The sequence below is a fragment of the Pelophylax lessonae genome (assembly GCF_965119305.1).
Source record: "Pelophylax lessonae genome assembly, chromosome: 7".
NCBI classification, from domain to species: domain Eukaryota; kingdom Metazoa; phylum Chordata; class Amphibia; order Anura; family Ranidae; genus Pelophylax; species Pelophylax lessonae.
The window spans coordinates 295,773,558-295,800,592 of record NC_138774.1 but is presented as its reverse complement, the minus strand read 5'-3'; the positions used below and the strand labels follow the sequence as shown (position 1 = coordinate 295,800,592).

At 46.4% G+C, this 27,035-nt stretch overlaps 1 protein-coding gene across 2 annotated transcripts in view; it reads left to right on the top strand.

The window, feature by feature from the left end:
* The window catches only part of LOC309560031 (protein Wnt-7b-like), a 152,022-nt gene that overhangs the window by 16,232 nt on the left and 108,755 nt on the right, over positions 1–27,035 (top strand). For both annotated transcript variants that reach the window (XM_082263533.1, XM_082263534.1), the window contains 2 exons: positions 10,032–10,258; positions 18,226–18,497. In XM_082263533.1, coding sequence (XP_082119659.1) covers positions 10,032–10,258; positions 18,226–18,497 — 499 coding nt within the window. The remainder of the gene's footprint in view (positions 1–10,031; positions 10,259–18,225; positions 18,498–27,035) is intronic.

The following is a 27,035-nucleotide window of genomic DNA, read 5'->3' as shown; positions in this document are numbered from 1 at the left end:
TGTCCCGGGTAATTTACACTGTCCCTGTTAATCAGGGACAATGTAAATCATTAAAAAAAAAAAAATATATATTTTTTTTTTACATTTTGTTCCACACAGTGTCGCTCTCACCCCAGCTATGTGTTGTAGTTCTGGCAGCAGGTTGTCTCTCTCTCTCGGTGCCTGCTCACTCTTCCCGTCTGTCGCAAATTTAACGTGTCACCGGAGCCAGGGTGTCAGCATGGTGCACTTTCCGAAATCCGCCAGCAGGGGGAGGCAGAGCACCTTCCGACAAGCTGACACTTTAGAATTGCAGGGAATTGTGATGAGAATTTTAAACATTAGGCAGAAGTAGTGCAGCTGAATGGGAGAATTATTCCAACTCTGCTACTTTGGCCTCAAGTTTTCAATTCCCTTTTCAATTTCCTGTAATTCTCTCTTTATGAAGTAGACCCTATAATCTGATAAGTAGGCGGAGATTAATTATGCAGAGCGGGCGGGGCTTCAGGGAAGTGGGTGTGGTAAGTAATTAATAGCTGTGCTGCAAAGTGTCCCTGGAAATCTTTTTCAAATGTTGGCAACTATGTATCTATGCCACGAAGAATAACGGCAAAAGGGGGTCCAACCTGCTACTAGCAAGGTGGACCTAATAAAGTGGCTGGTGAGTGTATATGTGAGCGGACAGTTGTTACATTGTAGATAAGATAGCATGGGGAGGGGCTAGACCCCCTGTCAAGTTTTTATTGCTGTCTGTGGCACCATTGGGGAGATTCACCCCTCTTTGGCTTCTGTCACTGAAAAAATATTTGAGTATTGTTACTGTGTTTTTGGACCCTCTGAGTGGAGGGGGGGGGAGTAGGAGAATGGGAACTAGGCCCCAGGCTCCTCTTTTTGGCCTCCTAGAGAGACCCCATATACTTCCTCAGGTGGGGCCCATCTCAGGACTAGTCCCCGTGCTCCTCCTGTTTGGCATCTCAGAGAGACCCCATACACTTCCTCATCCTCAGGTGGGGCCCATCTCAGGACTAGTCCCCTTGCTCCTCCTGTTTGGCATCTCAGAGAGACCCCATACACTTCCTCATCCTCAGGTGGGGCCCATCTCAGGACTAGGCCCCTGGCTCCTCCTGTTTGGCCTCTTAGAGAGACCCCATACACTTCCTCATCCTCAGGTGGGGCCCATCTCAGGACTAAGCCCCTGGCTCCTCCCATTTGGCCTTTTAGAGAGACCCCATACACTTCCTCATCCTCTGGTGGGGCCCATCTCAGGACTAGTTCCCTGGCTTCTCCTGTTTGGCATCTCAGAGAGACCCCATACACTTCCTCATCCTCAGGTGTGGCCCATCTCAGGACTAGGTCCTTGGCCTCTCTCAATTGGCCTCTCAGAGAGACCCCATACACTTCCTCCTCATCAGGTGGGCCCATCTCAGGACTAGGCCCCTGGCTTCTCCTGTTTGGCCTCTCAGAGGACCCCGTACACTTCCTCATTAACAGGTGGAGCCCATCTCAGGGCTAAGCCCCTGGCTCCTCTTATTTGGCCTCCTAGAGAGCCCCCAAACACTTCTTCATCCTCAGGTGGGGCCCATCTCAGGACTAGACCCCTTGCTCCTCCTGTTTGACATCTCAGAGAGACCCCATACACTTCCTCATCCTCGGGTGGGGCCCATCTCAGGGCTAAGCCCCTGGCTCCTATTATTTGGCCTCCTAGAGAGACCCCATACACTTCCTCATCCTTAGGTGGGGTTCATCTCAGGGCTAAGCCCCTGCTTCCTCTTATTTTGCCTCCTAGAGAGACCCAAAACACTTCCTCATCCTCAGGTGCTGTCCTTCTCAGGATCAGGCCCCTGGCTCCTCCCATTTGGCCTCTTAGAGAGACCTGATACATTTTCTCATCCTCAGGTAGGGCCCCTCTTTGGATTGGCCCCTGGCCCCTCCCATTTGGCCTCTTAGAGAGATCCCATACACTTCCTCATCCCTGCAGTGCCCCCGAGCATGCTGCAGAGCCTCCAGCCCTCCACAATGCCCCAAACCTTCAACATTGTCCCACTGTGCCCTTAACCTCCAACACTGTCCCACAGTGCACTCAACCTCCAACATTGTCACACAGTGCACTCAACCTCCAACATTGTCCGACAGTGCCCTCAACCTTCAACATTGTCTGACAGTGCCCTCAACCTTCAACATTGTCTGACAGTACCCTCAACCTCCAATATTGTCACACAGTGCCCTGAACTTCCAACATTGTCCCACGGTGCCCTCAACCTCTAACATTGTCCCACGGTGCCCTCAACCTTCAACATTTTCCCACAGTCCCCTCAACCTTCAACATTTTCCCACAGTCCCCTCAACCTTCAATATTTTCCCACAGGGCTCTCAACCTCCAATATTGTCCCACAGTGCCCTGAACTTCCAACATTGTCCCACGGCGCCCTCAACCTCTAACATTTTCCCACAGTCCCCTCAACCTTCACTATTTTCCAACAGTGCTCTCAACCTCCAACATTGTCCTCATCCTCTAACATTGTCCCACAGTGCCCTCAACCTCCAACATTGTCCCACAGTGCCCCTGTGGGTCACTGTTTGAAGTTGGGGCATTGTGGGAGGTTGTGGGGGGCACAATGTGAGTGTGAGGGGCATGGTGGACAACTATAGAAGGTGGCACTATGTGAACTGGGAGGTACTATAGGAGGTTAAGGGATCTATAGGTGGGGGGAGGCAGGCTTTGGCCTGGTAGTGAGCCACGGCCAAGTGGTTGAGAACTACTGCTCTAGAGCCGCAAAGAGGAAAGATATCACTTCTCAGGCATACAGTGCCAGAAAGAGAGTCCTTGTGGCCCTCAACCTATTTTACTTTCCAGGCTGAGGTTATAAAGGCATACATTGTACAGAGTTAGTTTAGTTTGGCTGTTGAAATATTAATGGGGAACAAAACAGAAAGCAACATGAAGGTTTATGTTAATAGGAAGCTCTGGGTGAAGAGAACCAAGGAGCAACAATTTTTCCGTTCTTTGCATGACCATACAGAAAAACTGGGTCTTACTCATACTTCTTGGCTTGGTGTGTTAAAGAGAGACATGGCTGACTGAATGTCTCAGACAAGTTCTACTAGACACAAAGGCAAACTAATGCGTGGGATGTGGGTGAGGCCTCAGCGATGTTCTGATTTATGATAAATTAGCATTCCTGCTTAATCACCTTTACTACGATAAGCTGCAAATATTAAATTAGTCGGTTCCTTGGTGTCAATGTAAACACTTAAAACTCACTGGTTGTTGGGTGTAATGTATCGTAGGTGGTTGGCTGTAATGTATTGTAGGTGGTTGGCTGTAATGTATCGTAGGTGGTTGGCTGTAATGTATCGTAGGTGGTTGGCTGTAATGTATCGTAGGTGGTTGGCTGTAATGTATCGTAGGTGGTTGGCTGTAATGTATTGTAGGTGGTTGGCTGTAATGTATCGTAGGTGGTTGGCTGTAATGTAATGTAGGTGGTTGGCTGTAATGTATCGTAGGTGGTTGGGTGTTTGGCCTTTATGTCTTTGGATGGATCGGTAGGTCATATCCTTAGGTTTGATGCTATTGGGAGTTGTGTGGCAATGAGATGCATCACCGTCATCTCCAGTCACTGGTTCCATGTCTGTATGGAACTGAACAGAATTGTATGTAACAAGGGTCTATGGTATTTCATGTGAATTTGATCCATGTGTTATATCTATAAAAAAAAGAGATATAACAGTTGCTGGTTATATTAAGAACTGCCTACCACCTCAAGCCCTGCCCATTGCTAATACTAGCCCCACCCTATTTCAGGTAGTCATATACTCAAATATACCTTTGAGGAAGTGTTGGCTTTTCAATCTCCAGGTCTCATTGGAACACCATTGATGTCCCTCCTCTTGCCTGTACCGTCCATCAATTTTTCAGTCTATGTAGGTCATGCTGGTGGTGTGGCTTCCTTGTATAGTATGGCATACATAGGCGTGTGCTTGGGCACACCCTAATCACCACATGCACTGCCGATTCCCCCTACTGCCTGGGCCTCCCTGCAGTGCTACTGGCTTCCTTCACTCCCCCAGCTGCTGTGGGGGATGTTTCAGGATGGATAGTGTGGGGAGGGGCAAGTAAACATGTCATTTACAAGAGCCTTCCTTTTCTAAATGAACACACTCACTCACTCACTGTGTTCATTCATAACTAAAGCCTAGTAAACTGTGTTTACTATGCTTCAGTTTGTGAATGAACAGAAAACTGCTCAGCACAGAGCACTTCCCATTCATTCGCTGTCCAGTGCAGCTGCAGAGAAAGGCATGTGTGTTTAAGCTTTGGGGTGCACACCCTAATGCTATAGGCTGCGCACACCTATGATGGCATAGAATGTATTATGGTCCTGTACAGAGGTATGGTCACGTTAGTGATGTAGCACACGTGTCAAACCAAAGGCCTTTTCATGTGGCCCTCACACCTCTCCTGCTGCTGAGGCACCCCCTAATTTCCATCCCAAACTTTTCTCAGCAGTCAGCAGCAGAGAGGAGGACAGAACTCCTCTGCAAGATCCTGCGCTTCTCTGTGCAGCCACAGAGGGGCTTGTCTCTGCACCTCTTCCCCCCTCTCAGCAGTCCGCAGCAGAGAGGAGAGCAGAAGTGCTGTTCAAGATCCTGCGCTTCTCTGTGCAGCCACAGAGAGGCTCGTCTCTGTGCCTCTTCCCCCTCTCAGCAGTCCGCAGCAGAGAGGAGGACAGAACTCCTCTGCAAGATCCTGCGCTTCTCTGTGCACCCACAGAGGTGCTTGCCTCTGCGCCTCTTCCCCCTCTCAGCAGTCCGCAGTAGAGAGGAGAGCAGAAGTGCTGTTCAAGATCCTGCGCTTCTCTGTGCAGCCACAGAGAGGCTCGTCTCAGCGCCTCTTCCCTCTCTCAGCAGTCCGCAGCAGAGAAAACGACAGAACTACTCTGCAAGATCCTGTGCTTCTCTGTGCAGCCACAGGGAGGTTCGTCTCAGCGCCTCTTCCCCCTCTCAGCAGTCCACAGCAGAGAGGACGACAAAACTCCTCTGCAAGATCCTGCGTTTCTCTGTGCAGCCACAAGGAGGCTAGTCTCAGCGCCTCTTCCCCCTCTCAGCAGTCCGCAGCAGAGAACACGACAGAACTCCTCTGCAAGATCCTGCGCTCCTTTGTGTAGCCACAGGGAGGGTCGTCTCAATATTACAGCGGACAGTCAGGACACTAAATGACACTTTTTGGGGACCAGTGACACTAATACAGTGATCAGTGCTAAAAATATGCACTGTCACTGTACTAATGACACTGGCTGGGAAGGGGTTAAACATCGGGGAGGGACGATAAAAGAGTTCACTGTGTGCCTAGCCAGTGTTTTCTTACTGTATGGGGGAGGTGCATTTACTAGGGGAAAGCATTGATCCGTGATCCTGCTTTGCAGAGACAGAGGATCCATACCTTCCCTACTGACTAGGGTTGCCACCTGCCGGGGATTCACTCGGAAAGTCCAGGTTTTGAATTTTGTGTCTGGGTTTGAGACCACCTGAAACCCAGACACAATATTCAGAATGAACTATGGCTCCCCAAGTAACCACAACCACTGCATGCATAGGTGTGCGCACAGGCCCCACCCCCATACATGGACAGGAGAGAGGGCTTGATCTGCTCCTCCTCTTGCCCTTTCCCCTCTGTCTGCCCACCCACACTCCAATCCCCCACATTCTGTGCCTCAGGAAGGGGATGTGTGGGCTGGAAGTGTGAAGCTCAGCACCCGGCAGGTACATTGTGGATAAAAGGTGTTGATGCCTGAGCTTCCATCCTCAGGTGAGTGAGCTCACCATCCATTGTCTGTGACTGAAGTCTCCCATCTCCCTCCCTTCTCTCTCCTGCCTCAAAGCGAGTGAGTACACTAAGGTAAGGGGGACTCAGATGTAAGGGGTGCCCTGTGGACTCTGATGTAAGAGGGGCTTTGGGAACCCTAAACTAAGGGGGAATGCTGGGAATTCTGATGTAAGTGGGAGGTTTGGTGAGCAGAAACCACAGTGTTTCCCCCTTCAAAAAAAAAAAAATGGGTTTGGCTTGAAGAAAAGGTGGCAACTCTACTACTGACAGAACAGCGATTTGCCTTGTGTACATATGTAACGAACGATCGGCGGGTGCAGGCGGACATCGGGTCCGCGAGGTCCACTGATCAGCTCCCGCTGTGTAGAATCAGAGCAGGAGCGAGCCGGCGAACACTCGCGCCTGATACCCAGAAGTGCAAGATCAAGTACATACAGTATACGTGATCCTGCGTAACACGGCTGCCCTGTGCCAGTAAAACTGCTATAGGGTGCTCGGCCAGTGGGTAATGGCGGGGCATAGAATGTATTATGGTCCTGTGCAGTGGTAAGGCCATGTTGGCAGTGTATTGTCCTTGTACAGCATGGGTAGAATTGTCTTTTTGTAGCCCGTATACGGGTGATGTCAATTTTGATGTTATGATTGGGATCGCCCCTTTTTTTTTGGTGGGCATCACATGGCACGCCTGTACGTATCTGTGGATCCTTGAACAGAGAAGCAGTGATAGCTGAGCTCACTCTGTTCTGTCCCTTGTTCCGTCAGCTCCTTTGCTTTCATCGGTCCCTGTGAGCATCCCATTTATTCCATGATAAATAAATAAATAAGAATGGGACTTTAGTGTTAAGTGACAGAGCGCTTGATCCCGCCGTGGAACACACAGAGGTTTTGTTCTGTGGGGCTGGCAGAGAAAGGCCCCTTGTGTTGTTGCTGGTTGGGGGGGGGGGGGGGGTCAGTTGCAGGCTGCGGATGGATCGATAGCGGATTTGATGACCTGTTATCTGCCACCACTCTGCGCCTAGTCTCTGCCCAGCTTGGCACGGGAGATGATAAGGCTTAACTCTGCATGGTCTGCAAACCTATGGCATTGAGATGTCCCCTTTTTCTTGTAAATCGGTGGCTTAGTGCAGGGGTGTCAAACTCCAATTTTATTGTGGGCCGCATCAGCATTATGATTGCCCTCAAAAGGGCCAGTTGTATCCGTAATACTAGAAGTCCAGAGCATCCCCTACACTTACATAAGACGTCAAGAGCCTCTCAACCATCAGAAGTTGAGTCCCCCACCCTTCCTTACATCACAGTGTATCCCCCTTACCTTGTGCTGCTGTTAGGATAAAGCTGGAGGCATTGCTGGAAAGCAGAAAGTACAGGAGTACAGGAGGACCAGAGGAGGACTGGAGCTCTCCTGCAGCTACAGGACAGGTGTGAGGGCCACAAAAAATGTCCGGGAGGTCCAGATTAGGCCCGCGGGCCTTGTGTTTGACACCTGTGGCTTAGTGGTTAGCACTTCTACCTTGCAGTACAAGGATCCTTGGTTCAAATCCCAACTAGAAAATTATAGTCTGCATGGAGTTTGCATGGTCTCCCTGTTTTTGTCGGCTTCCTCCCACAATCCTAGGACATACCAGTAGGGAAGAGACCAGGCTTTTTCTGGCACTTTTTGTTTACATGTTCTGCTTCTGTGAAACTTATTTTACTTTTAATTTTTACACTGTCCTCTTAATTTTCTTTTTATCACTTTTATTCCTATTAAAGGAATGTAAACACCACTTGTAATAGAAATAAGGATGACAGGTACTCTTTATGGAGAGAGCTGAGGTCAAAAAGACGCCAAATCTCCTCTTTACCTGTAAAAGCAAAAGAGAGAGTGAAAAAAGAAAAAATTTTTTTGGATCTTCCGCTTTAAAAAATGTTTACTTCCAGCCTTGACCGGAAGTGAGGTCATGACGTTCCTCCGGTCCTCCAAGGCCATAGAGGTAATCAAAGAATATCCACTCTTTGATCGCCTCTGAGAGCAGCAGGCAGCACCATCAGATTGTTTCTCAAGAGAGCCGGCGGAAACAGGGGGAGGGGGGGGGATTTTGTTTTACCAAAAATATGTAGCAGAATACATAATGACCTAAATTTATGAAGAAATTATTATTTTTTTAAATTTTATTTTTATTAAGGGCACTTTCACACTGGCGCTCCGTATGTCCGCAAATCATCCTATTTTTTTGCGGATGATTTGTGGACATAATGTAAGTCTATGGCATTGCGGATGTCAGCGGAATACCATCTGCTGACATCCGATTTTCTTCCTGTCAGTTCTGTTCCGTTTTTTGGAACGGAACAGAACCCTATTTTTGTTCCGTTCAAAAAACGGAAAGGAAGGAAAATCGGATGACATCCGCAATCCCCATAGACTTACATTATGTCCGCATATCATCCGCAAACGGATGGGATGACATGCGGGCATACGGAGCGGATGACAGAAATGTCATCCGCTCCGTGGAAAAAAAAAAAAAAAGGACCGCAGCGGAGCTTTCACACGGAGCGGCCGTGAGAAAGAGCCCTAAATGTGTCCCTAAAAAAGTAAAGTATCAGTTAGTGTCCCAACTCTACGATAACTTTTGCACATACCCATCAATATACACTTATTAGGGATTTTTTCTTACCAAAAACATGTAGCAGAATACATGACATAAATTTATGAAGAAAATATATATATTTTTTTATTTATATGCGTCCCCAAAAAGTTAGTCAGTGTCCCAACTCTCCACCACAAAATCACAGTCCCGCTAGAAGTCGCTGATCGCCGCAAAGAGGTTGAAGGGGGGGGGGGGGGTCAGCCTGTCAGTGCTCAGACCATACGCCGTACACTGCATCAAATTGGTCTGCATGGCTGTCGTCCCAGAAGGAAGCCTCTTCTAAAGATGATGCACAAGAAAGCCTGCAAACAGTTTGCTGAAGACAAGCAGACTAAGGACATGGATTACTGGAACCATCTCCTGTGGTCTGATGAGACCAAGATAAACTTATTTGGTTCAGATGGTGTCAGGCGTGTGTGGGGGCAACCAGGTGAGGAGTACAAAGACAAGTGTGTCTTCCCTACAGTCAAGCATGGTGGTGGGAGTGTCATGGTCTGGGGTTGCATGAGCGAGGGAGCTACAGTTCATTGAGGGAACCATGAATGCCAACATGTACTGTGACATACTGAAGCAGAGCATGATCCCCTCCCTTCAGAGACTGGGCCACAGGGCAGTATTCCAACATAACGACCCCAAACACACCTCCAAGACGACCACTGACCTTGCTAAAGAAGCTGAGGGTAAAGGTGATGGACTGGCCAAGCATGTCTCCAGACCTAAACCCTATTGAGCACCTGTGGGGCCTCCTCAAACAGAAGGTGGAGGAGCGCAAGGTCTCTAACATCCACCAGCTCTGTGATGTCATCATGGAGGAGGGGAAGAGGACTCCAGTGGCAACCTGTGAAGCTCTGGTGAACTCCATGCCCAAGAGAGTTAAGGCAGTGCTGGAAAATAATGGCGGCCACACAAAATATTTACACTTAGGGGTGTACTCACTTTTGTTGCCAGCGGTTTAGACATTAATGGCTGTGTGTTGAGTTATTTTAAGGGGACAGCAAATTTACACTGTTATACAAGCTGTACACTCACTACTTTACATTGTAGCAAAGTGTCATTTCTTCAGTGTTGTCACATGAAAATAATAGAATAAAATATTTCCAAAAATGTGAAGGGTGTACTTACTTTGGTGAGATACTGTACGTTGTATACTGTGATAGAGATACGTTGTATACTATGATAGAGATACATATACTATGATAGAGATGCATTGTATACTATGATAGAGGTATGTTGTATACTGTAATAGAGATACATTGTATAAGGTGATAGAGATACATTGTATACTATGATAGAGGTACGTTGTATACTGTGATAGAGGTACGGAGTATACTGTAATAGAGATACATTGTATAAGGTGATAGAGGTACATTGTATACTATGATAGAGGTACATTGTATACTGTGATAGAGATACATTGTATACTGCAATAGAGATACATTGTATAAGGTGACAGAGGTACATTGTATAAATTACAGACCGCTTTCTTCCAGCAATCACCGTACAGCCAATGGCTTGATGAGATGTTGGCAGGCGGTTGGAGGCGGCCTGGCAGTTGCGTCCTGTTATCATTCATTCCTCTCTTTCTTCCATCTTTCCTCCAGTGGGGTATCGTCTGTGCTGGCTCTCGGCGCTAGTATCATCTGCCGGAAAATGCCAGGCTTATCACCGAGACAGAGAAGCATCTGTGAGGCTCGTCCAGATGCCATGATCGCCATCGGTACCGGCGCTCGCCTGGGCACTGAAGAATGCCGCTACCAGTTCCAGCACAGCCGGTGGAACTGCACCTCCCTGGGGGAACCGAGTCTCTTTGGACCAGAGCTAAAAGTGGGTACGTGTGGGGTCCCCAGTAGGTGAGATCCATGTATGATGGGGTACACTGATCACTACACAGGAAATTCCTATAGGTTGGAGGATGACACTGGGATTTCCCATTATCCCTCCAATACAGGGGACTCCAAACTGTTTACAGATTATTACAGGCCGAAAGCCCCCATCAGAATCCCCACCACAGTCCCCTTTACATCAGAGTCCCCCCTTACATCAGAATCCTCCACCACAGTCCCCACTTACATCAGAATCCCCCACCACAGTCCTCACTTACATCAGAGTCCCCCCTTACATCAGAATCCCCCACCACAGTCCCCACTTACATCAGAGTCCCCACTTACATCAGAATTCCCCACCACAGTCCCCCTTACATCAGAGCTCCCCTTACATCAGAATCCCCCACCACAATCCCCACTTACATCAGAGTCCCCCCTTACATCAGAATCCCCACCACAGTCCCCCTTACATCAGAATCCCCCACCACAGTCCCCCTTACACCAAAGTCCCCCCTTACATCAGAATCCCCCCACCACAGTCCCCACTTACATCAGAGTCCCCCCTTACATCAGAATTCCCCACCACAGTCCCCCTTACATCAGAGACCCCCTTACATCAGAATCCCCCACCACAGTCCCCACTTACATCAGAGTCCCCCCTTACATCATAATCCCCCCACCACAGTCCCCACTTACATCAGAGTCCCCCCTTACATCAGAATCCCCCCACCACAGTCCCCACTTACATCAGAATCCCCCACCACAGTCCCCAATTACATCAGAGTCCCCCTTACATTAAAATCCCCGCCACAGTCCCTCTTTACATCATAGTCCCCCTCACATCAGAGTCCGCATCAGAATCCGACTTACATCAGAATCCCCTCCACAGTCAGAGTATTGTTTGCTCTCACGATCGAGTGTTCGTTTTTTGGAAAATGAGTTTGAACAATTTTTCATATCGTGTATGGGGGATCAAATACTTATTTCACTCATTAAAATGCAAATCAATTTATAACTTTTTTGAAATGCGTTTTTCTGGATATTTTTGTTGTTATTCTGTCTCTTACTGGGTAAAATAAACCGACCATTAAAATTATAGACTGATCATTTCTTTGTCAGTGGGCAAATATACAAAATCAGCAGGGGGGTCAAATACTTTTTTCCCCTCACTGTATACTGAAAATATAAGTTTTGGATGGACTGCCTCTTTAACACCATCCAGTGTTTACACGAGAAGCTGCGATCACATATGACAAAACCTATCATTAGGATTTCTACAAAAGTCTGCAGAGACCCATTATCAACCTAAAGCACTTCGGCCGTCATTTCCCCTAATCCTCCGCAGCTTCCTATCAGTGAAATCGCCGGATTACCCGGGTTATATATAATAACGAGCAATGTACACAGCGCTGTCATAACTCATCCCTCCAATATAAATACTTCATCGCATGCGGGGAAACTTTACATAACTGAAGACGTTTCCCCGGCTTCTGTTCCCAGTCAGCGTTGCCAGTATGCCCATTGTGAAACGTTCGTCTCGATTCCATCATCTCCGGGCCATAAATCTGCCCCGTGTGTATGAATACAAAGTCTGGAGGATACAGGAGCTTATATACAGATGTTATCTATTATACTGTAAGATAGTATGATATATATATATATATATATATATATATATATATATATATATACACACAGTGGGGAAAATAATGATTTGATCCCCTGCAGATTGTGTAAGTTCCCCCACTTACAAAGAAATGGGGGGTGTATAATTTTTATCATAGGTGTATTTTATATGATAAAGACAGAATATCAACCAAAAATCCAGAAAAAAAACATGATACAAAGGTTATAAATGGAGTTGTACAGAGAGAAACAATCCCGTCTCAGGGGTCTACAGACAATTCCCTGCACTGTAGTTCAATAATAAAAAGAAAATATATTGTGACAGGAAGTCAGGTAAATCTGTGGGTGTTGTCACAGACAGGAGATACATTTCTACCTTGTTTAGAAAATTCACCAGTTACTATCAGGTGTCGGCTGCAGAGGTAGCCAGAAAGGTTTAGGACATTGGAAAGCTTCAGCTATTCAGAATGAGGCAATTAAGGCCTCTATAAGTTATCCAGAGGATGACTACTGATTGCTGCCTCCTGAGGCTTTTTGCGTTAAGGAGAGCAGTGAGCTGAGAGACTTCTGAAGGTGAGGTGGTGTTGACTCTTTCTGTGTGAAAAGAAAAACAAATAGACTATTGGTTTTCTGCTGTATGACCAGCAGTGTCTGCCCAGCAGTAGGTTGGGACAGACACCATAGGTAGGTTCCTGTGTTGTGAAGGTAGACGCCCCAAGTGGCCAGGGTTTATTTTATGTTTGTTTGATTTATGCTGTTTGGATGCTTGCACTTGTTTCCAGCAAATTGGAAGAATAAACCATTGACCGTTGTTTTCAACAACTCCTCGGCTGTCTCTCTGTGTAGCGAACCCACCCCCTTACAATATATATTATCTCACAAAAGTGAGTACACCCATCACATTTTTGTAAATATTTTATTCTATCTTTTCATGTGACAACACTGAAGAAATGACAGTTTGCTACAATGTAGTGAGTGCACAGCTTGTATAACAGTGTAAATTTGCTGTCCCCTAAAAATAACTCAACACACAGCCATTAATGTCTAAACCACTGGCAACAAAAGTGAGTACACCCCTAAGTGACAATGTCCAAATTGGGCCCAATTAGCCATTTTCCCTCCCCGGTGTCATGTGACTCGTTAGTGTTACAAGGTCTCAGGTGTGAATGGGGAGCAGGTGTGTTAAATTTGGTGTTATCGCTCTCACTCTCTCATACTGGTCACTGGAAGTTCAACATGGCACCTCATGGCAAAGAACTCTCTGAGGATCTGAAAAAAAGAATTGTTGCTCTACATAAAGATGGCCTAGGCTATAAGAAGATTGTCAAGACCCTGAAACTGAGCTGCAGCACGGTGGCCAAGACCATACAGCGGTTTAACAGGACAGGTTCCACTCAGAAAAGTCCTCGCCATGGTCGACCAAAGAAGTTGAGTGCACGTGCTCAGCGTCATATCCAGAGGTTGTCTTTGGGAAATAGACGTATGAGTGCTGCCAGCATTGCTGCAGAGGTTGAAGGGGGGAGGGGTCCGCCTGTCAGTGCTCAGACCATACACCGCACCCTGCATCAAATTGGTCTGCATGGCTGTCATCCCAGAAGGAAGCCTCTTCTAAAGATGTATGCAGAATAGAGCAGGATCGGCGCTAATTCATATGAACTGCAGAGCTAAAACGCAACTGTGGGTGAATAAATTAATCAGCTAAGCATACATGTATGTGTAAAAATTCGGTGTATGTGAATCAATAGTGCCACACTAATAAATAAAGAAACAATCAAATGAAACAAAGTGCTGATCCAAATAAATACTTATGATCAATAAATAAATGCATGTGAATGAATATAAATAACAATAAATAATGATGAAAAAAAGTCTCCAAATCAATCATTGTAGACAGTATACTCTTGTGTGCAAAAGAAGCAACAATCTTATTTCCGAGTGTCCAAACTGACTATATAAAAAAAATGTGCTGAAAATAAAAATGTCCAAATAAAACAAATCTGATGGACCGCTGTGAACCACAAGCACTCTTGTGTGCAGAGAAACAAACTTCCACCAAGTGTTCAAAACTCAAATGTGTTAAATATATCCCAATCTTGATGCTTAACAGTGTGCAGTGGCCGCTTACCTCAAACACACCAAAAAAACGCCTGTGTGAGATCAATAGAAGTAGCTCCTTTCAAATCTGCTCCCTTCGGATGGATGGATGGATCACGGGATCTCTGTGTTGAATGAACTGGATCCTCCGCTGCACACTCCTCCGCTGTACTTTCCTGTGTCAGAGGCACCAGTCGAGCCTTAAAGAAGAACTTCATTAGTTGCAAACTACACAGCACAGCAACGATCAACTGTGGATAATCCTGGAAAGTTGAAGATCTACCTTTTGTTGGGAAGAAATAGCTGTTCCTTTCACTAGACTGATTGCAGACTCTTCTAAAGATGATGCACAAGAAAGCCCGCAAACAGTTTGCTGAAGACAAGCAGACTAAGGACATGGATTACTGGAACCGTCTCCTGTGCTCTGATGAGACCAAGATAAACTTATTTGGTTCAGATGGTGTCAGGCGTGTGTGGCGGCAACCAGGTGAGGAGTACAAAGACACACTCCAGGTGGGAGTGTCATGGTCTGGGGCTACATGAGCGCTGCCGACACTGGGGAGATACAGTTCATTGAGGGAACCATGAATGCCAACATGTACTGTGACATACTGAAGCAGAGCATGATCCCCTCCCTTCAGAGACTGGGCCGCAGGGCAGAATTCCAACATAACGACCCCAAACACCTCCAAGATGACAACTGCCTTGCTAAAGAAGCTGAGGGTAAAGGTGATGGACTGGCCAAGTATGTCTCCAAGCCTAAACCCCCTTGAGCATCTGTGGGGCATCCTCAAATTGAAGGTGGAGGAGCGCAAGGTCTCTAACATCCACCAGCTCTGTGATGTCATCATGGAGGAGTGGAAGAGGACTCCAGTAGCAACCCCTGTGACGCTCTGGTGAACTCCATGCCCAAGAGGGTTAAGGCAGTGCTGGAAAATAATGGTGGCCACACAAAATATTGACACTTTGGGCCCAATTTGGACAATGGACATGGTCACTTAGGGGTGTACTCACTTTTGTTGCCAGTGTTTTAGACATTAATGGCTGTGTGTTGCGATATTTTGAGGGGACAGTAAATTTACACTGTTATACAAGCTGTACACTCACTGCTTTACATTGTAGCAAAGTGTCATTTCTTCAGTGTTGTCACATGAAAAGATAGAATAAAATATTTACAAAAATGGGAGGTGTGTACTCACTGTTGTGAGATACTGTGTATATATATATATATATATATATATATATATATATATATATATATATATATATATATATATATATATAAATAAAACTGCTCAAAAAAATGAAAGGAACACTTTGAAAACACATCAGATCTCCATGGGGAAAAATCTCATGCTGGATATCTATACTGGCATGGACTGGGTTATGTGTTAGGATCTATACTGGCATGGACTGGGTAATGTGTTAGAATCTATACCGGTATGGACTGGGTAATGTGTTAGGATCTATACTGGTATGGACTGGGTAATGTGTTAGGCTCTATACTGATATGGACTGGGTAAGGTGTTAGGATCTATACTGGTATGAACTGGGTAAGGTGTTAGGATCTATACTGGTATGAACTGGGTAAGGTGTTAGGATCTATACTGGTATGGACTGGGTAAGGTGTTAGGATCTATATTGGTATGGATTGGGTAATGTGTTCGGATCTATACTGGTATGAACTGGGTAAGGTGTTAGGATCTATACTGGTATGGATTGGGTAATGTGTTCGGATCTATACTGGTATGAACTGGGTAAGGTGTTAGGATCTATACTGGTATGAACTGGGTAAGGTGTTAGGATCTATACCGGTATGGACTGGGTAATGTGTTAGGATCTATACTGGTATGGACTGTGTAATGTGTTAGGATCTATACTGGTATGGACTGGGTAATGTGTTAGGATCTATACTGGTATGGACTGGGTAATGTGTTAGGATCTATACTGGTATGGACTGGGTAATGTGTTAGGATCTATACTGGCATGGACTGGGCAATGTGTTGGGATATATACTGGTACAGACTGGGTAATGTGTTAGGATCTATACTGGCATGGACTGGGGAATGTGTTAGTATCTATACTAGCATGGACTGGGTAATGTGTTAGGATCTATACTGGTATGGACTGGGTAATGTGTTAGGATCTATACTGGTATGGACTGGGTAATGTGTTAGGATCTATACTGGTATGGACTGGGTAATGTGTTAGGCTCTATACTGATATGGACTGGGTAAGGTGTTAGGATCTATACTGGTATGAACTGGGTAAGGTGTTAGGATCTATACTGGTATGGACTGGGTAAGGTGTTAGGATCTATATTGGTATGGATTGGGTAATGTGTTCGGATCTATACTGGTATGAACTGGGTAAGGTGTTAGGATCTATACTGGTATGGATTGGGTAATGTGTTCGGATCTATACTGGTATGAACTGGGTAAGGTGTTAGGATCTATACTGGTATGAACTGGGTAAGGTGTTAGGATCTATACCGGTATGGACTGGGTAATGTGTTAGGATCTATACTGGTATGGACTGTGTAATGTGTTAGGATCTATACTGGCATGGACTGGGCAATGTGTTGGGATCTATACTGGTACAGACTGGGTAATGTGTTAGGATCTATACTGGCATGGACTGGGGAATGTGTTAGTATCTATACTAGCATGGACTGGGTAATGTGTTAGGATCTATACTGGTATGGACTGGGTAATGTGTTAGGATCTATACTGGTATGGACTGGGTAATGTGTTAGGATCTATACTGGTATGGACTGGGTAATGTGTTAGGATCTATACTGGGTAATTTGTTAGGAAGGAAAGGATGACACATCATTTAATGGAAATGAAAATTATTACCCTACAGAGGGCTGAATTCAAAGACACCCCGAAAATCAAAGTGAAAAAATTATGCAGCAGGCTAGTCCATTTTGCTGAAATTTCATTGCAGGACCTCAGAATGGTCCTCAGTAGTGTGTATGGCCCCCCATGTGCTTCTATGCATGCCTGAAAGTGTCAGGGCATGCTCCTGGATTATTTCCCCCCAGATCTGCACCAGGACATCACTGAGCTCCTGAACAGACTGAGGTGCAACCTGGCAGCGTCAGATGGACCGAAACATAATGTCCCAGAGGTGTTCTATTGGGTTTAGGTCAGGCAAGCGTGGGGGGTCATTCAATGGTATCTTGTCCTTCATCCTCCAGGAACTGGCTGCATACTCTCACCACATGAGGCCGGACATTGTCGTGCACCAGGAGGAACCCAGGACCCACTGCACCAGTGTAGGGTCTGACAATGGGTCCAAGGATTTCATCCCAATACCTAATGGCAGTCAGGGTGCCATTGTCTAGCCTGTAGAGGTCTGTGCGTCCCTCCATGGATATGTCTCCCCAGACCATCACTGACCCGACCACCAAACCGGTCATGCTGAACGATGTTACAGGCAGCATAACGTTCTCCATGGCTTCTCCAGACCATTTCACGTCTGTCACATGTGCTCAGGGTGAACCTGCTCTCATCTGTGAAAAGCACAGGGTGCCAGTGGAGGACCTGACAATTCTGGTGTTCAATGGCAAACGGCAATTGAGTTCCACGGTGTCAGGCAGGGAGAACAGGGCCCACTAGAGGACGTCAGGACCTCAGGCCACCCTCATGAAGTCTTTTTCTGATTGGTCAGAGACATTCAAACCAGTGGCCTGCTGGAGGTCATATTGTAGGGCTCTGGCAGTGCTCATCCTGTTCCTCCTTGAACAAAGGAGCAGATACCGATCCTGCTGATGGGTTCAGGCCCTTCTATGGCCCCGTCCAGCTTTCCTGAGTAGCATGAGGTCCATAAAGACATGGATGAGCGAGTTTGGGGTGGAGGAACTTGACTGGCCTGCAGAGTTGTGAACAGCCTCACAGAAGAGTTGAAGCTGCAAAGGGTCGGCCAACTCAATATTGAACCCTACAGACTAAGACTGGGATGCCATTAAAGTTCATGTGCGTGTATTGGCAGGCGTCCCAATACTTTTGGTAATATAGTTTGTGTACACTGCTGGCCCCTCCCACCAGCTATGATCTGCCTGCATTGGACAGAGAAGCACAGAGACCCAGGGATGACATCACTGGGGCTATAGCAAGGACTGCAATGAAAATGGAAAGGCTTTATTTAAAGAGGGGGGGGGGGGATGGAGCAAAATAAACCTCAGCATTAAAATGTTAGTTATAACTCAATCTCCTTACATTTCATTTATTTTTCTTTCACTGACCAGGCAGTAGAGAAACCGCCTTTTATTATGCCATCCTGTCAGCTGGTATCGCCCACACCATCACCAACGCCTGCAGCCACGGCAACCTGACTCAATGTGGCTGCGATCGGGACAAGCACGGCCACCACGACCCTGAGAAGGGATGGAGATGGGGCGGATGCTCCGCCGACGTGAAGCACGGCGTGCGCCTGTCCCGAGAGTTTGTGGACGCGCGGGAGGTGAAGCGCAACGCCCGCACCTTGATGAACCTGCACAACAACCTGGTGGGGAGAAAGGTAGAGTCATCCTTCACTTTCCTTACCTACAGATTGTTTTAGGGTTAAGGCTTAGAGCAGAGACCCTCAAACTACGGCCCTCCAGCTGTTGTGGAACTACACATCCCATGAGGCATTGTAAAACTCTGACATTCACAGACATGACTAGGCATGAGGGGAGTTGTAGTTCCTGAACAACTGGAGGGCCATAGTTTGAAGACCCCTGGCTTAAAGAGACCCCGTCTGTTCTGTAGACAGGAAATCTCTCTAACAGTTGTCACTGGATTGAGTGTACCCTAAAATATGGTTTCTATCCCGGGTTCTGGTGATGACTCAAAATTTTCCCCACTTTAACAGTCGTCACTAAGACAAATAGAGAGAGTGACTCTCCCTAGCAAATAAAAGAACAGCCACTCTACACCCCCCCCCCCCCAAACTCTTGCCAGCAATTCCTGTCACAATGACAGCCGGGTGTTGCTGTATAAATATAGGAGCTTAACAGTGAGATACAAAGTAACATTGTTTATAAACATTGATCGGCCTAGAGATAGAGAGATACAAAGTAACATTGTTTATAAACATTGATCGGCCTAGAGATAGAGAGATACAAAGTAACATTGTTTATAAACATTGATCAGACGGGGGATAGAGAGATACAAAGTAACATTGTTTATAAACATTGATCAGACGGGGGATAGAGAGATACAAAGTAACATTGTTTATAAACATTGATCAGACGGGGGATAGAGAGATACAAAGTAACATTGTTTATATACGTTGATCAGACAGGAGATAAAGAGATACAAAGTAACATTGTTTATAAACGTTGATCAGACAGGAGATAAAGAGATACAAAGTAACATTGTTTATAAACGTTGATCAGACAGGAGATAGAGAGATAGAAAGTAACATTGTTTATAAACATTGATCAGACAGGAGATAGAGAGATAGAAAGTAACATTGTTTATAAACATTGCTCAGAGGGGAGATAAAGAGATACAAAGTAACATTGTTTAAAACATTGATCATACAGGAGATAGAGAGATACAAAGTAACATTGTTTATATACGTTGATCAGACAGGAGATAAAGAGATACAAAGTAACATTGTTTATAAACGTTGATCAGACAGGAGATAGAGAGATAGAAAGTAACATTGTTTATAAACATTGATCAGACAGGAGATAGAGAGATAGAAAGTAACATTGTTTATAAACATTGCTCAGAGGGGAGATAAAGAGATACAAAGTAACATTGTTTAAAACATTGATCAGACAGGAGATAGAGAGATACAAAGTAACATTGTTTAAAACATTGATCAGACAGGAGATAGAGAGAGAGAGAAAAACAATGTAAGACTGCTCTCCTGTGCAAACCGATGTAGACCTACGTCATCTGTGCGCCGGTAGCTAGGGGGCGAGCGCGCGCCACCGGCAGAGCGCACCCGCCCCCACTCGGCAGCGGGGAAGCCGATGCACGGGTCAGGCGGCAATCAGAGCTCTGATTGTCTCCTGAAACCCGCAATCATTCCCCGCTGAGAGAGAAGGACGGTTGGATGTTGTAAACACAGCTGACCGTTCTTCTCTCTGGAAGGATCACAGAGCGCCTGTGATACTTCTATATAGGATCACATGTCTCTATGGTCATTTCACGCCACGCCCCCCCCCCCCAAAGTAAGAATCGCTCCCCTAGGCTCACATTTAACAATTTGATCACCCACATAACCCCTTCCCTGCCAGTGTCATAAGTACAGTGACAGTGCATATTTCTAGCACTGATTACTGTAGTAATGTCACTGGTCCCCCCAAAAGTGTCAGTTAGGGGTCTGATCTGTTCGCCGCAATGTCGCAGTCCCGCTAAAAATTGCAGATCGCCGCCATTACTAGTAAAAAAAGAAATAAATAAAAATGACATAAAACTTTCTCGTAGTTAGTAGAAGCGATAACTTTTACGCAAACCAATCAATATACGCTTATTGCGATTTTTTTTACCAAGAATACGTAGCAGAAAACAAAATTGGCCTAAAATGTAAAAAAATTTAGATTTTTTATTTTTTTTGGGAATGTCATATAGCAGAATGCGAAAAATATTGTTTTTTTTCAGAATTGTTGCTCTTTTTTTGTTTATAGTGCAAAAAATAAAAATCGCACAGGTGATCAAATACCACCAATAAAAAGCTCTGTTTGTGGGAAAAAAAGCACATCAATTTTATTTGGGAGCAGCGTCGCACAACCGCACAATTGTCTGTTAAAATAACTCAGTGCTGAATCCCAAAATATGGCCTGGCCATTAAAGGGGTAAAACCTTCCGAGGCTGAGGTGGTTAAGGGGGTAAAACCTTCCGAGGCTTAAGTGGTTAAGGGGGAAAACCTTCCGAAGCTGAAGTGGTAAAGGGGCTAAAACCTTCCAGGGCTGAAGTGAAAGGGGGGTAAAACCTTCCGAGGCTGAAGTGGTTAAGGGGGTAAAACCTTCAGAGGCTGAAGTGGTTAAGGGGGTAAAACCTTCAGAGGCTGAAGTGGTTAAGGGGTTAAAACCTTGAGAGGTTGAAGTGGTTGAGGGGGTAAAACCTTCCGAGGCTGAGGTGGTTAAGGGGGTAAAACCTTCCGAGGCTGAAGTGGTGAAGGGGGAAAACCTTCCGAAGCTGAAGTGGTAAAGGGGGTAAAACCTTGAGAGGTTGAAGTGGTTAAGGGGGTAAAACCTTCCAGGGCTGAAGTGGTTAAGGGGGTAAAACCTTCCGAGGCTGAAGTGGTTAAGGGGGTAAAATCTTCCTAGGCTGAACTGGTTAAGGGGGTAAAACCTTCGGAGGCTGAAGTGGTTAAGGGGGTAAAACCTTCAGAGGCTGAAGTGGTTAGGGGGTAAAACTTTCCGAGGCTGAAGTGGTTAAGGGGGGTAAAATCTTCCGAGGCCGAAGTGGTTACGGGGTTAAAACCTTCAGAGTTTGAAGTGGTTAAGGGGTAAAATCTTCAGAGGCTGAAGTGGTTAAAACCTTCCGAGGCTGAAGAGGTTAAGGGGTAAAATGTTCTGAGGCTGAAGTGGTTAAGGGGGTAAAACCTTCTAAGGCTGAAGTGGTTAAGGGGGTAAAACTTTTCCGAGGCTGAAGTGGTTAAGGGGGGTAAAACCCTCCGAGGCTGAAGTGGTTAAGGGGGTAAAACCTTCCGAGGCTGAAGTGGTTAAGGGGGAAAACCTTCTGAAGCTGAAGTGGTAAAGGGGGTAAAACCTTGAGAGGTTGAAGTGGTTAAGGGGGTAAAACCTTCCGAGGCTGAAGTGGTTAAGGGGGAAAAATCTTCCTAGGCTGAAGTGGGTAAGGGGGTAAAACCTTCCGAGGCTGAAGTGGTTAAGGGGGTAAAACCTTCCGAGGCTGAAGCGATTAAGGGGGTAAAACCTTCAGAGGCTGAAGTGGTTAGGGGGTAAAACTTTCCGAGGCTGAAGTGGTTAAAACCTTCCGAGGCTGAAGTGGTTAAGGGGGATAAAACTTTTCCGAGGCTGAAGTGGTTAAGGGGGGTAAAACCCTCCGAGGCTGAAGTGGTTAAGGGGGTAAAACCTTCCGAGGCTGAAGTGGTTAAAACCTTCCGAGGCTGAAGTGGTTAAGGGGGATAAAACTTTTCCGAGGCTGAAGTGGTTAAGGGGGGTAAAACCCTCCGAGGCTGAAGTGGTTAAGGGGGTAAAACCTTCCGAGGCTGAAGCGGTTAAGGGGGTAAAATCTTCCGAGGCTGAAGTGGTTAAGGGGGTAAAACCTTCCGAGGCTGAAGTGGTTAAGAAGGTAGAACCTTCCGAGGCTGAAGTGGTTAAGGGGCTAAAACCTTCAGAGTTTGAAGTGGTTAAGGGGTAAAATCTTCCGAGGCTGAAGTGGTTAAGGGGGTAAAATCTTCCGAGGCTGAAGTGGTTAAGGGGGTAAAACCTTCCGAGGCTGAAGTGATTAAGGGGGGTAAAACCTTCCGAGGCTGAAGAGGTTTAGGGGGTAAAACCTTCCGAGGCTGAAGTGGTTAAGGGGCTAAAACCTTCAGAGTTTGAAGTGGTTAAGGGGTAAAATCTTCCGAGGCTGAAGTAGTTAAGGGGTAAAATCTTCCGAGGCTGAAGTGGTTAAGGGGGTAAAATCTTCCGAGGTGTAAGTGGTTAAGGGGGTAAAACCTTCCGAGGCTGAAGTGGTTAAGGGGGTAAAACATTTCCGAGGCTGAAGTGGTTAAGGGGGTAAAACTTTTCCGAGGCTGAAGTAGTTAAGGGGGGTAAAACCTTCCGAGGCTGAAGTGGTTAAGGGGGTAAAAGTTTTCCGAGGCTGAAGTGGTTAAGGGGGGTAAAACCTTCCGAGGCCGAAGTGGTTAAGGGGGTAAAACCTTCAGTTTGAAGTGGTTAAGGGGTAAAATCATCAGAGGCTGAAGTGGTTAAGGGGGTAAAACCTTCCGAGGCTGAAGTGGTTAAGGGGTAAAATCTTCCGAGGCTGAAGTGGTTAAGGGGGTAAAATCTACTGAGGCTGAAGTGGTTAAGGGGGGTAAAACCTTCCGAGGCTTAAGTGGTTAAGGGGGTAAAACCTTCCAAGGCTGAAGTGGTTAAGGGGGTAAAACCTTCCAAGGCTGAAGTGGTTAAGGGGGTAAAACCTACCGAGGCTGAAGTGGTTAAGGGGGTAAAACCTACCAAGGCTGAAGTGGTTAAGGGGTAAAATCTTCCGAGGCTGAAGTGGTTAAGGGGGTAAAACCTTCCGAGGCTGAGGTGGTTAAGGGGTAAAATCTTCCGAGGCTGAAGTGGTTAAAGGGGTAATACCTTTCCAAGACTGAAGTGGTTAAGGGGGTAAAATCTTCCGAGGCTGAAATGGTTAAGGAGGTAAAATCTTCCGAGGCTGAAGTGGTTAAGGGGGGTAAAACCTTCCGAGGCTGAAGTGGTTAAGGGGGTAAAACTTTTCCGAGGCTGAAGTGGTTTAGGGGGGTAAAACCTTCAGAGGCTGAAGTGGTCAAGGGGGTAAAATCTTCAGAGGCTGAAGTGGTTAAGGGGGTAAAACCTTCCGAGGCTGAAGTGGTTAAGGGGTAAAACCTTCCGAGGCTGAAGTGGTTAAGGGGGTAAAACCTTCCGAGGCTGAAGTGGTTAAGTGGGTAAAATCTTCCGAGGCTGAAGTGGTTAAGGGGGTAAAACCTGCCGAGGCTGAAGTGGTTAAGGGGTAAAACCTGCCTAGGCTGAAGTGGTTAAGGGGTTAATACCTTCTAAATCTGAAGTGGTTAATACCTTTTCGAGGCTGAAGTGGTTAAGGGGGGTAAAACCTTCCGAGGCTGAAGTGGTTAAGGGGGGTAAAACCTTCAGAGTTTGAAGTGGTTAAGGGGGGTAAAACCTTCCGAGGCTGAAGTGGTTAAGTGGGGTAAAACCTTCAGAGTTTGAAGTGGTTAAGGGGGGTAAAACCTTCCAAGGCTGAAGTGGTTAAGGGGGTAAAACCTTCCGAGTCTGAAGTGGTTAAGGGTTAAAATCTTCCGAGGCTGAAGTGGTTAAGGGGGTAAAACCTTTTGAGGCTGAAGTGGTTAAGGGGTAAAATCTTCCGAGGCTGAATGGGTTAAAACCTTCCGAGGCTGAAGTGGTTAAGGGGGTAAAACCTTCCGAGGCTGAAGTGGTTAAGGGGGTAAAATTTTTCTGAGGCTGAAGTGGTTAAGGAGGGTAAAACCTTCCGAGGCTGAAGTGGTTAAAGGGGTTAATACCTTTTCGAGGCTGAAGTGGTTAAGGGGGGGTAAAACCTTCCGAGGCTGAAGTGGTTAAGGGGGGTAAAACCTTCAGAGTTTGAAGTGGTTAAGGGGGGTAAAATCTTCCGAGGCTGAAGTGGTTAAGAGGTAAAACCTTCCAAGGCTGAAGTGGTTAAGGGGGTAAAACCTTCCGAGTCTGAAGTGGTTAAGGGTTAAAATCTTCCGAGGCTGAAGTGGTTAAGGGGGTAAAACCTTTTGAGGCTGAAGTGGTTAAGGGGTAAAATCTTCCGAGGCTGAATGGGTTAAAACCTTCCGAGGCTGAAGTGGTTAAGGGGGTAAAACCTTCCGAGGCTGAAGTGGTTAAGGGGGTAAAATTTTTCCGAGGCTGAAGTGGTTAAGGAGGGTAAAACCTTCCGAGGCTGAAGTGGTTAAAGGGGTTAATACCTTTTCGAGGCTGAAGTGGTTAAGGGGGGTAAAACCTTCAGAGTTTGAAGTGGTTAAGGGGGGTAAAATCTTCCGAGGCTGAAGTGGTTAAGAGGTAAAACCTTCCAAGGCTGAAGTGGTTAAGGGGGTAAAACCTTCCGAGTCTGAAGTGGTTAAGGGTTAAAATCTTCCGAGGCTGAAGTGGTTAAGGGGGTAAAACCTTCCGAGGCTGAAGTGGTTAAGGGGGGTAAAACCTTCCGAGGCTGAAGTGGTTAAGGGGGTAAAACCTTCCAAGCATGAAGTGGTTAAGGGGTTAATACCTTTTCGAGGCAGAAGTGGTTAAGGGGGGTAAAACCTTCCGAGGCTGAAGTGGTTAAGGGGGGTAAAACCTTCCGAGGCTGAAGTGGTTAAGAGGTAAAACCTTCCAAGGCTGAAGTGGTTAAGGGGGTAAAACCTTCCGAGTCTGAAGTGGTTAAGGGGTAAAATCTTCCGAGGCTGAAGTGGTTAAGGGGGTAAAACCTTTCCGAGGCTGAGGTGGTTAAGGGGTAAAATCTTCTGAGGCTGAAGTGGTTAAGGGGGTAAAACCTTCCGAGGCTGAAGTGGTTAAGGGGGTAAAACCTCCCGAGGCTGAAGTGGTTAAGGGGTTAATACCTTTTCGAGGCAGAAGTGGTAAAGGGAGGGTAAAACCTTCCGAGGCTGAAGTGGTTAAGGGGTAAAATCTTCCGAGGCTGAAGTGGTTAAGGGGGGTAAAACCTTTCCGAGGCTGAAGTGGTTAAGGGGTAAAACCTTCCGAGGCTGAAGTGGTTAAGGGGGTAAAACCTTCCGAGGCCGAAGTGGTTAAGGGGGGTAAAACCTTTCCGAGGCTGAAGTGGTTAAGGGGGTAAAACCTTCAGAGGCTGAAGTGGTTAAGGGGGGTAAAACCTTCCGAGGCTGAAGTGGTTAAGGGGGTAAAACCTTCCAAGTCTGAAGTGGTTAAGGGGTTAATACCCTTTCGAGGCAGAAGTGGTTAAGGGGGGTAAAACCTTCCGAGGCTGAAGTGGTTAAGGGGGGTAAAACCTTCCGAGGCTGAAGTGGTTAAGAGGTAAAACCTTCCAAGGCTGAAGTGGTTAAGGGGGTAAAACCTTCCGAGTCTGAAGTGGTTAAGGGGTAAAATCTTCCGAGTCTGAAGTGGTTAAGGGGGTAAAACCTTTCCGAGGCTGAGGTGGTTAAGGGGTAAAATCTTCCGAGTCTGAAGTGGTTAAGGGGGTAAAACCTTCCGAGTCTGAAGTGGTTAAGGGGTAAAATCTTCTGAGGCTGAAGTGGTTAAGGGGGTAAAACCTTCCGAGGCTGAAGTGGTTAAGGGGGTAAAACCTTCCGAGGCTGAAGTGGTTAAGGGGGTAAAATCTTCCGAGGCTTAAGTGGTTAAAACCTTCAGAGTTTGAAGTGGTTAAGAGGTAAAACCTGCCGAGGCTGAAGTGGTTAAGGGGGTAAAACCTTCCGAGGCCGAAGTGGTTAAGGGGGGTAAAACCTTTCCCGAGGCTGAAGTGGTTAAGGGGGGTAAAACCTTTCCGAGGCTAAAGTGGTTAAGGGGGTAAAACCTTCCGAGGCCGAAGTGGTTACGGGGGTAAAACCTTTAGAGTTTTAAGTGGTTAAGGGGGTAAAACCTTCCGAGGCTGAAGTGGTTAAGGGGGGTAAAACCTTCCAAGGCTGAAGTGGTTAAGGGGGTAAAACCTTCCAAGTCTGAAGTGGTTAAGGGGGTAAAACCTTCCGAGGCTGAAGTGGTTAAGGGGGTAAAACCTTCTAAGTCTGAAGTGGTTAAGGCAGTGCTTCTTAACCTTGTTGGAGGTACTGAACCCCACCAGTTTCATATGCGCATTCACCGAACCCTTCTTAATTGGAAAAATAAAATATGATATTTTCAAATTCAAAACATAGGTATATATTATTTTAGGTATCTATTTATACATACATAAGTGCACAAAATGAACAAAACCATTAAGAACTAAGAACAAAAATATTAAAACATGATTTTCACACAAAAACATAATAATGAATATTTACTGCAAATTAGTGTGACTTCTGCTGTTGTCTTTCAGAGACCAGTTCCCCCATATAGATCCCCCCTTACAGCAGGCCAGGGTGAGGTCCCCCATATAGATCCCAGGTCCCCCATATAGATCCCCCCTTACAACAGGCCAGGGTGAGGTGAGGTCCCATCCCCCATATAGATCTCCCCCCTCACAGCAGGCCAGGGTGGTATGAGGTCCCGTCCCCCATTTAGATCTCCCCCTTACAGCAGGCCAGGTTCCCCATAAAATAGATCCCCTTTACATAGTTTTCTCAGTGTTCTCACACAGTCAGTCAGTCAGTCACTAGAATAGTACAGCCAGAACTACTCCAGTCCCACCTTTTTTTCACCTGTGTCCCGACTCCCGATCACAGGCTAGGTTTTCCTCCTGCAGGCTGCAGCACCACTGTCACCACTGGCTCTCTGGCCTCTCACCT